The sequence below is a fragment of the Oncorhynchus nerka genome, linkage group LG27 (assembly GCF_034236695.1).
Source record: "Oncorhynchus nerka isolate Pitt River linkage group LG27, Oner_Uvic_2.0, whole genome shotgun sequence".
Taxonomy (NCBI): Eukaryota; Metazoa; Chordata; class Actinopteri; order Salmoniformes; family Salmonidae; genus Oncorhynchus; species Oncorhynchus nerka.
Genome location: NC_088422.1, coordinates 43,439,308 through 43,457,077, shown reverse-complemented (window position 1 = coordinate 43,457,077; position 17,770 = coordinate 43,439,308). Strand labels below are relative to the sequence as shown.

Sequence of the window (17,770 nt, the reverse complement as noted above, 5' to 3'; positions counted from 1 at the left end):
GTCTATGTACGCTATCCCTAAATGCAGTAAAAAAAAAAAGAATAATTAAGTAAGCTTTTTGCAACATATTTTTGAGTGCGAACCAATTAACCTCTTTGGGTTACCCAGACTGGATGATGACTGGAGTTTCTCTGTCAAACATGTTTTTGCAATGACATTATGGGTTATAAAGCAGGGGTGGAGACAGACAAGGAGAGGCTGTACTCGAGGAGATGTCTCCCACCTACAAACACATATGCAAGAAAACATACACAGACACACACACACACAGTCGTCATGGCGTCGTTAGGGCTATGTCCTCCTCTGTAATCATAGGTTGGGTTCGTTCCTACCAATTGTTGATCTCTCTCCAGGGTAGCGGAGGTGTGTGTGTGTGTGCACGGACGTGCATGCTAGGTTCGGGATTTTCAAGCATTCAGTGGGCTTTTCCTTGTTCTCTCTACATACATGATGTGTTTGTGCTTATACCTATCTTTTAGTTTCCTGCATGACCGTGTATATTCAGGTTTATTCATTCTTGCCTGTTCTCACCCCCCCACACAGCCCCCACATCATTTTCCTGTCACAGAGTGTGCTGTGTGGAGACAGAGAGGGAGACGGAGAGGGAGTTGGAGGAGAGCGGGGCCTGTCTCTGTGTGGGTCTCGTCTGTGCCATGAGCTGTCCCACTCGTGGTTTGGCCTGGCCATCGGGGCCCGGGACTGGACAGAGGAGTGGATCAGTGAGGGCTTTGCCACCTACCTGGAGGACATTATCTGGGCCCGGGCACAGCAGGTACTAGACTATCAGCTGTCCCTTGTCAAAACAGAGTTTACTCCCAGACACACACTGACCTAAGGTTTATGCATTTCCCCCACCTCATGATTAAGGTTATGATTGGGGTAAAGTGAGCTGATCCTAGATCTGTGTTTAGGGGTAATGTCTACACAGGGCCAGTCAAAGGGCAATAAGCAGATGGGTTGGACAGCTATGTGTTATTATGTTTGCTGCTATGGCAACCTGCAGATCAGTGAGGGCTTTGCTACATACTTTCAGGGCCAACCTGGGCCAGAGCAAGGCAGGTATATTGGACTATACAGACCTATATAGAGGAGAGATGAGTCACAGCAGGATACTGGATAGCATCTTCGGACAGTGTGTGATCACTGATGTCTTGGAACAAGGCTTTGAGAGTTTGAGGTTGGCGTTTTAGTCACACAAAAGAGCACAGACCTGTGCAAAACATACCGTAAAACTCATTACAGCCCGAAGCACAATTACATTTGAAACCTTTCGTCAAAGATGTGCGTTTATAAGGGGAATACTATTTGATTTGGAACTGGCATAGAATAATATGCCTTTTCCAGTCATTTGAAGTATTCGGGTTATTCTTGCTCACTGCCATTTGCTGGTGCAAAATGTCGCCCCGAATCTCAAAGGCATCACTTGAAAGGTGCAATGGATAAAAAGAAAAGAGAGGAAAGAAGAGAAAAGGGATGAAGTGGATTAGGGCTGACCCCATTTAGTCGGCTGGTCCATTGTTTGGTTGATAGGCTGTTGGTCGACCGAGATTTCTGCAATCGAGCAGTGGCAAAACACAACACAAAAAATATTCATAGAGTACAAGACACCTGTCTGATTTGCACCTGTCTCAGTGGACTAATCCATTGTGGAGGCCGTGGGGATGGAACAGTCCATCAACTAAGTCATGTGCTGATGAAATTGTATATGGTTAAAGACAATGGTGCAACACTTAGAAAAATAACATTCTTTTATGACAAATGATCTTTCTCCCTGCGTTGGATAGCGGTCGCTGTCCGCGGTTTCTGAAACAACCGTGTGCTGATGATTTGGCGTCTTTTCCTAGACCATGTTGCTATGTGCATAATGGCAAAGTCCACCAGCGTATCAGAGGTAGCGGCGGCGTTAGGAGACGAGGAAACAGCCCTTGCCTTAATCGTCTAAGGAAGGTGAGGAGAGCGGACACCTCAACTTATTTAGGTCTATAATCAATAGCCTGACTGTTAAATGTGCCTGGCTTTATAAATCATCCATATATATCGCTCAGAAATAAGACAGATCCTGCTTCTGTTGCCTGTTTGAGTGTTTGTTTAATAGCCTCACGCAACATCACACGTTGGATAATCTTTGCTATGCTGTAATAAAATGTTCCAAATTGTCTCAAAAATAATATTTATCATAATAATCTCCTTCTTATTGTTATTATTGCTATTTGTATTATGATTGTCATTATAATAATAAGTAACGTCGTTATCCTTAGTAGGCTTAGTATAGCAGCCTTGTATAACCACCATCGAGCTGTAAGGCCTAAGAGCACATCCTGTTTGGTCTTAATACCATCACTTAATTAGGCCTATATTGCAATACTTATACACAGTTGAAGTCGGAAGTTTACATACACCTTAGCCAAATACATTTAAACTCAGTTTTTCACAATTCCTGACATTTAATCAGAGTAAAAATTCCCGTCTTAGGTCAGTTAGGATCACCACTTTATTTTAAGAATGTGAAACGTCAGAATAATAGTAGAGAGAATAATTGATTTCAGCTTTTATTTCTTTCATCACATTCCCAGTGGGTCAGAAGTTTACATGCACTCAATTAGTATTTGGTAGCATTGCCTTTAAATTGTTTAACTTGGGTCAAACGTTTCGGGTAGCCTTCCACAAGCTTCCCACAATAAGTTGGGTGAATATTGGCCCATTCCTCCTGACAGAGTAACTGAGTCAGGTTTGTACGCCTCCTTGCTCGCACACGCCTTTTCAGTTCTGCCCACAAATTTTCTATAGGATTGAGGTCAGGGTTTTGTGATGGCCACTCCTTGACTTTGTTGTCCTGAAACCATTTTGCCACAACTTTGGAAGTATGCTTGGGGTCATTGTTTGGAAGACCCATTTGCGACCAAACTTTAACATCCTGACTGATGTCTTGAGATTTGCTTCAATATATCTGCATAACTTACCCCCCTCATGATGCCATCTATTTTGTGAAGAGCACCAGTCCCTCCTGCAGCAAAGCACCCCGACAACATGATGCTGCCGCCCCGTGCTTCACGGTTGGGATGATGTTCTTCGACTTGCAAGCATCCCCCATTTTCCTCCAAGCAAAACAATGGTCATTATGGCCAAACAGATCTATTTTTGTTTCATCAAACAAGAAGACATTTCTCCAAAAAGTGCGATCTTTGTCACCATGTGCAGTTGCAAACTGTAGTCTGGCTTTTTTATGGCGGTTTTGGAGCAGTGGTTTCTTCCTTGCTGAGCTGCCTTTCAGGTTATGTCGATATAGGACTCGTTTTACTGTGGATATAGAAACTTTTGTACCTGTTAACTCCATCCCATGGTGTTTATACTTGTGTACTATTGTTTGTACAGATGAGCGTGGTACCTTCAGGCATTTGGAAATTGCTCCCAAGGATGAACCAGACTTGTGGAGGTCTACAATTATTTTTCTGACATCTTGATTTCTTTAGATTTTCCCATGATGTCAAGCAAAGAGGTACTGAGTTTGAAGGTAGGCCTTGAAATACATCCACAGGTACACCTCCAATTGACTCAAATGATGTCAATTAGCCAGAAGCTTCTAAAGCCATGACATAATTTTCTGGAATTTTCCAAGTCAACTTAGTGTATGTAAACTTCTGAATTGGAATTTTGATACAGTGAATTATAAGTGAAATAATCTGTCTGTAAACAATAGTTAGAAAAATGACTTGTCATGCACAAAGTAGATGCCCTAACCGACTTGCCAAAACTATAGTTTGTTAACAAGACATTTGTGGAGTGGTTGAAAAACGAGAGTCCCGGCCTCCCGGGTGGCGCAGTGGTTAAGGGCGCCACCAGAGACTCTGGGTTCGCCCCCAGTCTCTGTCGTAACCGGCCGCGACCAGGAGGTCCGTGGGGCAACGCACAATTGGCATAGCGTCGTCCGGGTTAGGGAGGGATTGGCCGGTAGGGATATCCTTGTCTCATCGCGCACCAGCGACTCCCGTGGCGGGCCGGGCACAGTGCACGCTAGCCAAGGTTGCCAGGTGCACAGTGTTTCCTATGACACATTGGTGCGGCTGGCATCCGGGTTGGATGGCGCTGTGTTAAAGAAGCAGTGCGGCTTGGTTGGGTTGTGAATCGGAGGACGCATAACTTTCAACCTTCGTCTCTCCCTGGCCCGTACGGGAGTTGTAGCGATGAGACAAGGTAGTAGCTACTAACTGGATTACTAATTGGATACCACGAAATTGGGGAGAATTTTTTTTTAAATAAGAAGAAAAATAAAAAAACAAGAGTCCCGCTAGCGTGGCAATGTCCGGTGAACCTGGAGGGTGCGCAATTCAAATAAATAATCATAAAAAATATGGATATTAAACATTTAGGTACATATAGGTGTCTTATATCGGTTGAAAGACTAAGTTCTTGTTAATCTAACTGCACTGGCTGATTTACAGTAGCTATTACAGTGAAAACATGCTATGCGATTGTTTGAGGACGGGGCCCCACATCAAAATATTTTTCCACCGTCACAGGTTTCATAAATTCACTTAATAGCGATTAAATATTCACTTACATTTTGAAAATGTTCCTCTGATTTGTCATCCAACGGATCCCAGCTATAACATGTAGTGTCGTTTTGTTAGATACAATTCTTCTTTATATCCCAAAAAGTTGATGGCGCCCAGTTTAGTTGGCGCCATCAATTTGAGTAATCCACTCTTTCAACATGCAGAGAAAGGAATCCGACAATCTACCTCTAACGAGTCAAAATACATTTCTAATTACTCCTCGGATACCCTAAAATGTAATCAAACTATAATATTTCTTACTGAAAGAAGTATGTTCAATAGGAAACCGATTTTCCAAGACACGAATTTCCAAGACTGTGTCCCCATGCTAAAACGGATATTTCTTATTCGTTTTGGAAGTTACAAGCCTGAAACCTTGAACATAGACTGCTGACACCTGTAGAAGCCATAGGAATAGCATCGAGGGAGCTAATTTTCAGTATGCCCTTATACTTACCATTGTAAGAGGATGGTCTCTCTCAAAAAATATTCTGGTTGTTTTTTCTTTGTATTTTCTCCTACCATATCTATTGTGTTATATTCTCCTACATTATATTAACATTTCTACAAACTTCAAATGTACTTCTTTCCAATGGTACCAATTATATGCATATCCTGGCTTCAGGGCCTGAGCATCAGGCAGTTTACTTTGGGCACGTCATTCAGGCGGAAATTGAGATAAAAGGGGCCTAGCCCTAATTAATGACTCCAACCTAAGTGTATGTAAACTTCCGACTTCAACTGTAGGCTACTGTATCAATCAATCATTAATTTGTTCATGTCATCACACAGCATAGAGTCATTCATGATTTGAAATACAATCAAGCATTTGTTGTAAAAATAAAATAACAAAGCGACCCATGAATAATTAGCGTAAACAATAAATAAAGCATTCCATTTTGACAATTGCATTTTTGAATGCATGTGACTGTTTTTAGTATTTTTCTGTAATAAAGGCTTTACAACAGATTCTCTGGTACGCTTTTCATTTATTTTGTATTGTCTACATTGTTCCAAATGGTCAGAAAAATGATATTATACTCTAACAGCACCTGTTTGGCACACATAATATGCACACATAATATGCACACAGCACCTTCTGTTTCTTGATCTCCAATATTTTCCACAATTAGTCAAATGTCTTCTACACATCTGACTTCCCCTTTGCCTCCTGAGCAACCAGTAAACATTCCCCCGTTTTGAGTATATTTGTCACGACATCTGCATCTATTTTGCTGTCACGTGTTACAGTGTTCAGAGTTCGTTATAAACAAATTTATTGGGAATGTTTATCCTAAACAAATGAGGGATTTCGGTAACAAAACGTTTAGGTCAGAAATGTCAGTAATTATGTTGCAGCTTCAGCAACACAGACAGTGCGATAAACACTGTTGATGATCTGTGGTGGTCGCTGCAGCAGGAAGGAGAGAGAGAGACAATGGGTGCCAGTCTCACAGTTGCTCACTGTCAATTTATTTTTACACAGCGCAGCAAGTCTGAGCCTGGCCCGGTCATTTGTATGTCTTAATTATTTCCTCAAACAGAGAGCTTAAAGCATCAGACAATGTCCGTGCATATAGATGCATACAGATGACTCTCAGTCGACCAAGATTTTATTTCGTCCGGAACAGCCCTAAAGTGGATTGTTTCCAAGTACACACTCTTTTTTTCCTCGCCATATACAATTACCGAACGTTGTTCTTCTCGTGATTTGTATCATCCAGAGCCATATACTATATACAGAGTAGTTTGGTAAAGTGACTAAACTCAGCTTGACATTTCAAATTGTGACAAGCGCCACGTTGAAACAAAAACTGTATCCAGTGCAAATTAGACTTACTGTCATGGAACGTTTGGTTCCAACATAAAGTAAAACTCTTCATCCCATCATAAAGACAGTGGGAAGAAGGAGAAAAGGAGGGTGAAGTTGTTTTTCAAGCCTGTATAGTGACAATCCTCCCACAGTCTTCCCCTCTGCATCTAGAATTACCCAGAAATGTTCTCCTTTTGTCTATGCTCTTTAATCATGTCACTTTTATGACATGAGTTTGGCTCAGTGCACACAGTTAAACCCTGACAACAGTTAAACCCTGACATGGGCTGCATCCCAAGTAGCACCCTATTCCCTATAAAGTGCTACTTTTGACCAGGTCCCATAGGGTAATAATGGACTATAGTGAATAGGATTCCCTTTGGCTTACTACTGGTATTACTCCACATGTATCCTTTTTTTATAATCACCCTCTCTGTCGTTCTCTCTTTCTCTTTGTCTCGCTCTGGTCTCTCTGTCCCTCCTCCTCCCTTACATCTTTCTCTCTGTGTAGTTGTCCAGCAAAGAGACAGAGGAACAGTCTCAACTCAAGGCTCTGCTGAGGTGGAGGAGACTCTCAGACGAACTACAGAACTCCGAGGAGCAGCTGCAGATCCTCAGGTCCATTTCTCATTGGTTAACTGGCCTGTCAGTCTATCTGACTGACTATTCGTTGGTTGTTGGTCTGTTATCCGTGCCTTACCGTTTGCCTCTCAGCACAATTGTAAATGCGAATCCATTTGTTTGTAGCTGTAGAGTCTGTGGCAATGGTTATCATCCAATATACTCTTTGAACATTGATGATAACTTGTGGGTAGAGCTGTATGTGTCGAGGTGGAGATAACATCACAGTGCATTCCTGAGATTCAGGTGGAGCAGGTGTGGTCATGCATAGGGTGTGCCGGAGGGGGGAGGGCGTGATTGGTGCAAGGTTTATTGGCACCTGTCAGGACAAGATACATTATTTCTTCATTTAACCTTTTATTTAACTAGGAAAGTCTGTTAAGAACAAATTCTTATTTACAATGATGGCCTACCGGGGAACAGTGAGTTAACCGCCTTGTTCTGGGGCAGAATGACTGATTCTGACCTTGTCACCTCTGGGATTTGATCCACCAACCTTTCGGTTACTGGCCCAATGCTCTAACCACTAGGCAACCTACTGCCACAAATAAATAAATGAATAAAATAAAAAAACTCAGGAATCCTGCCGACAGAATTCACACCAGCCATACATTCTGATTGCTTAGGTGTTTTGTGAAAGCACCCTAGTTCTGACCACGGTAACTCGTTTGTCGAGTGCAATGTCTGGAAAGCTACTAGCAACGAATCCCAAACGCCCTGTAGAAATCTCAAAGCGTGTGAAGAAACAAAAAGAACCCACAAACAAGATCTCATTTGCAACACAGTCCAAGTTGGCCAAAATGCAGAGTAATCCCCTTCGATTAACCCTTGACAACCCTAGCCTAGCGATGGCTGTTTCATAGACTTAGCGAGCCATGTCTCTACGAGTTCTTATAGTCAAATTACCAGTGTAAATGTGTGGAATAACATTGGGCACAAAGTCAGAAGATCCTAGTCAGTCAGGCTGTTGCGGTGTTGGCTACAGGCCAGTGACAGACTCCCTAGACTTCCTCCCTGTACAAAGCTGATGTGGCTTTTTTGCCAGACATTAATTGTGGTGGAATATAATATAAATAACACATAGTTTTGTTGTCAGTGCTCCGAACATTCTAGAAGGCGTGATGAGATGGAACAACCCAAAAACAGTACTCCCTGTCCAAAGCAGCAGATGACTCATCTGAAGGCTGGTTTTGTTGCTCAAGTTCACTCGGTCACTGCTCAAACCCACATTTGAACACATACACAGTTTTGCATGCAAGCACGCATTCACTTACACGTTCATTCACTTACATGGCATGCTCACACACACGGCATGCACACACACACACACACACACACACACATACATACACAAATACTGGTGTTTAAACACTGGCGGGCCCCATAGTTTATCTGTACCGTTCAGAATAGTTATATTTAGAGACTTGAGGCTGAGAGGTGATTATTCCTACTGATTTATCGGTGTGGTTGCTAGTGTTTTTATACCTTATCCGGTTTCCACAGTGAAACCTGTGTAATCTGTAGACGTAACGATATACCCTAAGGAGCTATAAACCTGTGTGTGTGACATAAAGTGCTGTCTACTCTGGTAATAGCCTCTGATTTCCTCTGATACGCACACACCCACAAAGGCACACACACACACACACACACACACACACACACTAAACACAGATTCACCCTCCCACCCATCCATCCAAGGCATTGTAATGGGTGGGAATCCTTTGTCTAACAGGTCTATGATGAATCTGTGTCCACACTTTCTCTCTCCACGCACATCTGTTGCTGTTTCTAACACACACACACACGTACAGTACGCTTTCTCTCTCTCTCTCTCTCTCTCTCTCGCTCTCTCTCGCTCTCGCTCTCACCCTCTCTTTAATGTAATTAAATTAAATTCAGTATACTTAGTTGACATGGAAAGTAAACACTTACATTGTCACAGTAAACATCTAGCGACAATGGTCAAAGACAGAAATATACTAGACTGTTTGTAATTACGCAATAATAGTGATAGTGATATTGTTATATGTCTCTCGCTCTCAGTGGTTTTATATCGCTCACACACACACACACACACACACTGCTCTGGGTAGATATGCTCCGGTCTAAAAGGGGTTCAGTCTTATCACCTGTGGACAGAAAGACAGAGAGAAAGGGGATCACGAGCAGCTTTACATCACATCAGTATTCACAGAGAAATCAACACATCAGAAGACATGAGAGATAGAAGAGAGCTCTGGCTAGAACGTTGGTGAACAAACTGGTTTTGCCTCGGGACCCAAATTGAACCAGGTTCTCAGTATTCGCATCACAATTTTTTCGGGGCCAAAATGCAATCTGGAAAACGGTTTTTAATCCTATATTGATAGTAAATGTACCAATTATATGATCAGGGAACAACAGTCGCACCTTTTTCATGGTAAATAATTCAATATCGCCCATTTTCTTGATGAAGAATGTTAAGCACACTAAAATCAACAAAATCCGCTAAATAGCGCTGCTAATAACTCTATATTGAAAATACTGTGATAGGTCAGAGGTTAAATTATTACAAAATATATTCTACACACTTTCTACCTGGTTTTAGTCGTTTAAGTTCAGATTGGAGTATTTTTCATTAAAAAATCAATAAAAGGGCCTCCCGAGTGGCGCATCGGTCTAAGGCACTGCATCTCAGTGCTAGAGGCGTCACTACAGACCCGGGTCATGTTTCGGAGGACGCGTGACTCGACCTTCGCCCCCCGAGCCCTTGCAGCGATGAGACAAGATCGACATTGGGGAGAAAAAGTGGGTGATAAATAAACGTAATAAATAAAAAATGTTTTGTTTTACAATCGGGACCCATTCAAAACCTCCCGCGAGCCAAATTTGGCCCGCGACCCACCAGTTGACAATCAGTATACAGTCATTTCACTGCTACAGTAGTATGCACATTAGCCAGACTAAACTCAACTCCACCAGTTGATCGGCAACTAGTGTGGCGGACTGGAGCGCCCGGCATCACATAAAACCGACTGATTTCAGCATATGCACACACAATCTGAACAACCTATAGGGTGTTATGACTTGTTCTAACCAATCTTGACTTTGTGTTACCTGCCAACGGGGGAGGAGTCTGTAGTAACTTAGAGTCGTCAGTTATGTCAACCATGTCTGGCTATGAGAAATCTCTCATAGTTAAACCAACCTTTGCTAGTTTTGGTTATCTTTCACAAAAAGATTCTTCCAGGTAGTGCAATCACATATAACGATGTCATTTTGTTCAATGTGATTAATATAATTACTGTAACGTTGATGTTATTCAATTCGCGGTTAACTGTGTCCTGAGCAGATCCTAGTCATGTACTGGATCTGAAATCGATTTCTTCAGCTTCTGCCATCTCCACAGGGAAACGTCAAGAGAGGACAGAACTCAGGAGGTTCAAGTGACACACACGCGCGCACACACACACATACATACAGAGTGTACTAAGAAGAGGTTTCCGGTGAATTCCAGGAAGCTGATGATTTTCCTCTGTGGTCCACTCTGAGCGGGCCAAACACTACTGTCATTTCCTCTCCTCCAATCTCATCCCCTCCCATCACGCTCACCCTAATGCAGTTTATACTCCATTAGCTGCTGGTGGAAGAAGGGTACATTGGGTAGCTGACCAGGCCTGTGTAACCGGAAACAATCACAAACAATCGGCCAGATGGCTGAGAGGAGAAAAACAACCTCAGTAGATCAATTACACAGATACCCAGTGTTGTCATGACGAGCGCTGTGTGTGTGTGTGTGTGTGTGTGTGTTTCACCTCTTTGCAATGTGCAGAGATCTACAGTGTGTTGTCATGAGGAATGTGTGTGAGTGAGTGAGTGAGTGTGCGCCTTTCACCCTGTCTGTAGCCGCGCCTCGTGCTCCCTCAGTCGGAGGGTGCTGAGAGAATGGGCCAGTGATGAGGAGTGTATTGATCAGCTAGCCAGGCCGCCTACCCTGCCTGTGTATCGACGGGAGCAGACTGATCCTTCAAGGGTTCCGTATTGGCAGCCCGAGTTAATCTTCTCTAAACCATCAATACATTTGAACTGGAACTATCATCACATCCTGAGTCAGACAGAGCACGGGAATCACTTTGTTGGTTGTATTGCTTTTGTGAATTCCCACATGAAAAAATACTATAGTTTATTATAGTGTTAATACTGTAGTATTACTATAGTTAAACTGTAGTGTTTTTGCGGACTTTAGTATGCTGTAGTATTTACAGTTTACTATTGTATAAATAATGTAGTGTTTATGTGGACAGTGTTATACTATAGTATTTACTGTTGTGTTTTTGCAGACAATACTGTAGTATTTACTATAGTGTTTTTGTTTTATTATCTTTGACCCTGGAAGTGCTGGCTTTCTCCTTGAGGAAGCCTACATCTATAACATGTAAGAGGTATAGAACTGGGATCTGACTGGATAGTTCACAGATTCTGCTCCTTCTATAACCTGTAGGGAATCAAATGTAATGGTCTATACTTGGCATGTATGTTTCTCACTTAGGGGTGGCACATATTTGTATATGGGGGAGGGAAAGGGGCAGGATATGCAAATGAAATACTTTAGCATTACTATAGTTTTAAAAAACAGTGCTTTTGTGTACATTGATGAGCACTGAAGTGTTTTTGCAGACTGTAGTATAGGATTTATTATAGTATTCTACAGTAAGGACTACACATGATCAAGGGATACTACAGTGTGTAGTATTGTATTCTACAGTATACTACAGTCTGCTATAGAATTCTATAGTAAGTACTGTAGTATTCTATAGAAAACGGAAGTATTTTTTCATGTGAGGTGTGTGTGTTTCATTGTTTTGTGTGTGTGTGTCTTCTGTGTGCGTGCATGTGCATGCGAGCGTGTGTGTGTTCTCATGAAGGCAGAGCTCAGTGAGTCATGGGCAGTAAAGTCAAAGCGTAGCGTGGTGAGGTCGTATAAACACTATAGAATGCCATTATAAATCTGGATGTGATTTGTGGCCTGCCTTTAGGACAATGGCAGCCTGTTTAATGTACAGGACCAATGAGAGAGGTTACACGGGTGGATTATTCCTTTTAACTTCCTCATCTATTGGAAAAGGAGCCCACTTTACATTTCAAAAAGGTCATACCATAGTCATTTCTGTTGAAAGAAATAGGAGCAGGGCAAGTAGTGTAACACTGACTGTCCTGTCTGGCTGTCTGTCCTGTCTAACTCTTCTGTCTGACTGTCCTGTCTGACTGTCTGTCATGTCTGACTGTTCTGACTGTCCTGTCTGACTGTTCTGTCTGACTGTCCTGTCTGACTGTCATGTCTGACTGACTCTCCTGTCTGACTGTCTGTCCTGTATGACTGACTGTCCTGTCTGTCTGACTGTCCTGTCTGGCTGGCTGTCTGTCCTGTCTGACTGTCTGTGTGCAGGCCCAACATGGAGAGTACAGGCCAGGTCAGTGAGTCTGGGTCGTCCCTGGTCAAACATGCCCTCAACCCTGAGAAAACCTTCATGCAAGTCCACTACCTCAAGGTACGGAGAAAGAACACAACATGCAGTAGGACCAGTGTGACAGTAGCTTATCAAATACTGGAGGTGTCTGTCTCCCATCTCTTTAGGTTTTGTATTTGTTTGGTATTTGATGTTCCCTCCTGCTCTGATGGATACGGTTTGTGTGTGTTTTTTCTCTTCCAGGGCTACTTCCTCCTCAGGTTCCTGGCCAGTAAAGTAGGACTTGAATACTTCCTCCACTTCTTCAGACTCTTTATAAAGAAATACCATGGACAACTGATTCTCTCTCAGGTAGGTGCTACTGTGTTATTACAAAGTCCATTTCACATGGAAAACTGATCTACCACTAAGAGAAAGGCTGTTAACCTAAATCTTGGAGTCAACTCTCTCACACAAGTTGTCAGTGGTTACTCGTTAATGCAGACATGCATTCTGCTGCACCGAAACCATTAAGGTGTTGGTTGAGGTGGTATTGAAAGGGATAAAGCAGTCAGCGTTTGAAACACTCTCTCTCTATGTAAATGTTGATCCGAGTGCCTTACCTGTCAAGAGTTGTTGGTCCTGCCAGGACCTTATGGCTGTGAGCGCTCACACCTGGTCATGTGCGTGTTCTTTTGTGTGTGTGTTTGTGCACGTGTGTGTGCACGTGTGTGTGTGTGTTTGTATTCGTGTGTGTGTGTGTGTATGTAAGCCACCACACCTGGCCCTTGGTGCCTGCAGTAGAGGCCCCGGGGCCCCATTCATTAATGAATGTTTCATAAACACGTTCAGACACAAAGCAGTGACCTAGGTTCACAGGCACAGAGTTATTCTAAGAGAACTAATCATTATACACACACAAACACACACACAGACATACTATACATACATACATACATACATACATACATACATACATACATACATACATACATACATACATACATACATACATACATACACACTGTTAAATACATGCACTGAACTACATGCAATTAATCATTGATGTTTTGGTTCAGGATTTCTTGCAAATGCTGCTGGAGACCTTTCCTGACATGGAGCGGTAAGTGGATATTAGTCATTCATAAACTGACAATTGTAAACCCAGATCCATTAATGTTTACTCTGAAAAGACGACCGCTTTCTCACTCTCTGCTATCTCTTTCCTCTCTACTCATCTCACTCCCTCGCTTTCTCTCCTCCTTCATTTATCGTCTCTCTCCTCTCTAGTCAGTCTTTCTCGCGTTGCCTCTCCCTCACTACAAATGATCTGTCCCTCCCTTTATCTCACTCTCTTTCTGTCTTCTCCACTCCCTCCCCCCCTCCTCCCTTCTCCCTCCTCCCTCCTCTAGCCTCCTCCCTTATCCCTCCCTCCTCTCAGAGCGGTGTCTTCTCCCTGCCTGTGCTGTAGCCTGTGTCCAGAGCAGATTGATTAAATTAAAGTGAGAGTTGGAGGGAGAGTTAGGGTCCGTCAATATTTGTGTCTGCTGCGTCTGACTGTAAACACCACGGACTGAAAGAGACTGGAGACAGGCTTAGGAAACTTGTGTGTGCGTGTGTGCACATGCATGCATACGTGTGTGTGTGTGTGTGTGTGTGTGTGTGTGTGTGTGTGTGTGTGTGTGTGTGTGTGTGTGTGAGTGTGAATGTGGGCAGTTGGGTTTGTGCCTGAATTTCCCCTTTCTACTACAGATGTGGGATCTTAATTTGAGCCAGTTGTCCACAGCAGGAAACTAATCCTGCAGCAATAGGACATTTGAATTATTATGTGGATTGTAATTAATGGGCGTTTTTTTGTAGGGGTCAAATTAAGATCCGACATCTGTATTTGAAGGTGTTGCCCGAAACATTTTCGACATTACGGTAACTATTTTCCCAGGATGATGTTCTATCATCGTGTCTTAGGTAATCACAGTGGTTACATTAACAATAATAATTATGTTCTGCCATTGTGTTCCAGACAAGGCCTAACCCTCGAAGCTATTTATGCAGACTGGCTGGATCGACCAGGAGTTCCTAAGGTAAGCTGCGTGGTTGGAACGTACTGTATGCAGTTATACTGGCCAGAAAGGGCCTACTATATTGATGTGGAGGTTGGACTGTGGAGCTGTTCCCCGTTTGTGTTATTACAAGACAGAGAGTTGGCAGACAGAAACACCAGTCAGACACCAGTTCAAGCTTAACAACTATGTATTTTTCATTACAATAAAAACATTGTGGTCGTGTGCAATACCAATACAAAATTACTGAAAATGTGATGCACAAGGTTTGAAATTGAGAGCACACACACACGTGCACACACACGTGCGCGCACACACACACACACACACCCCCGCTCTATCACTCTCTCAATTCAAGGGCTTGAGTGGCATGGGAAACATATGTTAACATTGCCAAAGCAAGTGGAATAGATAATAAACAAAAGTTAAATAAACAACAAAAATGAACAGTAAACATTACACTCACAGAAGTTCAAAGATTATATTACGTCGTATTATGTCTATATAAAGTGTTGTAACGATGTGCAAATAGTACAACAGGGAAAATAAATACGGGTTGTATTTACAATGGTTTTGTTCTTCACTGGTTGCTCTTTTCTTGTGGTTACAGGTCACAAATATTGCTGCAGTAATGGCACACTGGTATTTCACCCAGTAGATATGAGAGTTTATCAAAATTGGGTTTGTTTTTTAATTCTTTGTGGATTTGTGTAATCTGAGGGAAATATGTGTCTCTAATATGGTCATACATTTGGCGGGAGGTTAGGAAGTGCAACTCTGTTTCCACCTCATTTTGTGGGCAGTGTGCACATAACCTGTCTACTCTTGAGAGCCAGGTTTCTCAATAGCAAGGCTATGCTCACTGAGTGTACATAGTCAAAGCTTTCCTTCATTTTGGGTCAGTCACCGTGGTCAGGTATTCTGCAGCTGTGTACTCTCTGTTTAGGGCCAAATAGCATTCTAGTTTGCTCTGTTTTTTTGTTAATTCTTTCCAATGTGTAAAGTAATGATATTTTTTTCCCTCATGATTTGGTTGGGTCTAATTGTGTTGCTGTCCTGGGGCTCTCTCTGTCTCTCTCTTTCTCTCCCTCTTTTTATCTCTCCCTCTTTCTCGCTCTCCCTCTCACTCTCTTTCTACTTCTGGTGTTCATATAAAGTATGTTGCTCTATCAGCATAGTCACACGACTCATTTCTCTTGCAATAACACTGGTGGATATGAATGGTGCTATGTTTCTCTCTTCGTGAGGAGGTCCTAGTGCACAGACACCATTTAAATCTTGAAACATCTCAGCTGCCTGCTAGTCACAGCCCTCCTACTCCCACGACTACCTCACAATCAATCAGCGACTACTCCTCCTGTAATCCCTATGGTCACTGATCTTAATTACCTTTGCGGTGTTCCGCTGTCTAGCAACCTTCACCTCCTGGAATATTCACTGGGATGATGTCGTCATCCGCTACCTCGGGAATGAGTGACGGTTTGATGTGTCCGTAACAGCGGCGGCACTTGGATCCAGTCAGACCCTTTTAGATACCGCCCTTTTATCCTTCCTTGTCTTGATCCATTATCCGAAGGTTAATATTGCGTTGGACTTGAACATGGCTGGAAATAGAAAATGTCAGGAAGCTGTTTAGAGGCCTAATAATAAACAATGACATCCACACACATCCCAGAAAGGCCAAATGGAATGGGAACTGAACAGCGTTCTATTTTAGACCGCTGTTAAGTATGAGTAAGCAGGCGGTTTGGGGATGATGAATCTAGGGTGGGTCATGACACTTCAAATCAAATTTCAATAAGGGCCCTCCAGTCACCAGAGCATTGGAAGGACTTGTCTTATCCGATGCGTTGTGTTTATATTTCCCCTGTTTAGGGTTGCAAAAATTGCAGCAAACTTTTCCAAAATTCACGTTTCCCAGAAATCCCAGTTGGAATATTTCTGGAATCAGGAGGAAATAAACATGAAGTCCTTAAATCCTCTGAAAAGGATTTCTGGACATTTTGCAACTCTACCCCTATGATCAGATGTGAAAACTGTTAGCAGTGTGTGACGGGAAAGGGAACTGGCCTCATCCAATGTTTAGTATTGTGTTTTCCGTAAGCGCCAGCTGACAGTCAAATACCTGGCTACTAACTCAAATCAAATGCCACCAAATGTGATTCTGTTTGGAAAAACAACTGCTGGTGGCAAGTCATAGTGTAACAGTATAATTTTTAGACCGTCCCCTCGCCCATACCCGGGCGCGAAACAGGGATCCTCTGCACACATCAACAACAGTCACCCTCGAAGCATCGTTACCCATCGCTCCACAAAAGCCGTGGCCCTTGCAGAGCAAGGGGAACTACTACTTCAAGGTCTCAGAGCAAGTGACGTCACCGATTGAAACGCTATTTAGCGCGCACCGCTAACTAAGCTAGCCGTTTCACATCCGTTACAATAGCACCTCCATAGATGGCTACTTTTTCATTACACTGGCTATTTTCAGGAACACACCCATTCTACCTGATTTATGCACAGCAGCCATTTTGTACAATAAGGCTGACTACACAGCGCTTAAACGTTTAGTATGTATGTATGTTTGGGCTTGTAGCGTGCATCTCTACAACCTCAAAGAGTGTGTTTGTTTGAGCACTTGGAGTCCTTTTACAAGTGGGGCCTATAATGCGATGAAGGGGTTGAGGGCCAACTCATTTCCCTGTGTAACTCAGTTCCTTTCCGTGTGTGTGTGTGTGTGTGTGTGTGTGTGTGTGTGTGTGTGTGTGTGTGTGTGTGTGTGTGTGTGTGTGTGTGTGTGTGTGCGCGCGCGCAATGCTATGTCTGATATCCTTCAACCCAATGGCACTTTACTGCCTCAACGTTCACTACATTCTACACTATTCTATTAAATTCAAATGGGCTTTATTGGTGTTGGAAACATATTTACAAAGCAAGTAAAAAAACTAAACAACAACGACAAAAAATAACTACATTTAATTCAACAAAACAAACATTACATACACAAAAAGTTTCAAGAGAAACAATGTTTAAAATATTAGATTATTATCGGTTCAAAATGTATTATAAACTGGGTGGTTCGAGCCCTGAATGCTGATTGGCTGACAGCCGTGGTATAGCACGGGTATGACAAAACATTTATTTTTACTGCTCTAATTACGTTGATGACCAGTTTATAATAGCAATAAGGCACCTCGGGGGTTTGTGATATGGTCAATATACCACGGCTAAGGGCTGTATCCAGGCACTCCGCGTTGCGTCGTGCGTAAGAACAACCCTTAGCCATGGTATATTGGC

General features: G+C 42.7%; 1 protein-coding gene across 5 annotated transcripts in view; it reads left to right on the top strand.

Moving 5' to 3' along the window:
• The window catches only part of aopep (aminopeptidase O (putative)), a 114,130-nt gene that overhangs the window by 44,575 nt on the left and 51,785 nt on the right, over window positions 1–17,770 (top strand). For all 5 annotated transcript variants that reach the window (XM_065011690.1, XM_029638299.2, XM_065011691.1 and 2 more), the window contains exons 7-12: window positions 544–772; window positions 6,878–6,984; window positions 12,416–12,518; window positions 12,681–12,788; window positions 13,496–13,539; window positions 14,437–14,497. In XM_065011690.1, the coding sequence (XP_064867762.1) occupies window positions 544–772; window positions 6,878–6,984; window positions 12,416–12,518; window positions 12,681–12,788; window positions 13,496–13,539; window positions 14,437–14,497 (652 nt within the window). The remainder of the gene's footprint in view (window positions 1–543; window positions 773–6,877; window positions 6,985–12,415; window positions 12,519–12,680; window positions 12,789–13,495; window positions 13,540–14,436; window positions 14,498–17,770) is intronic.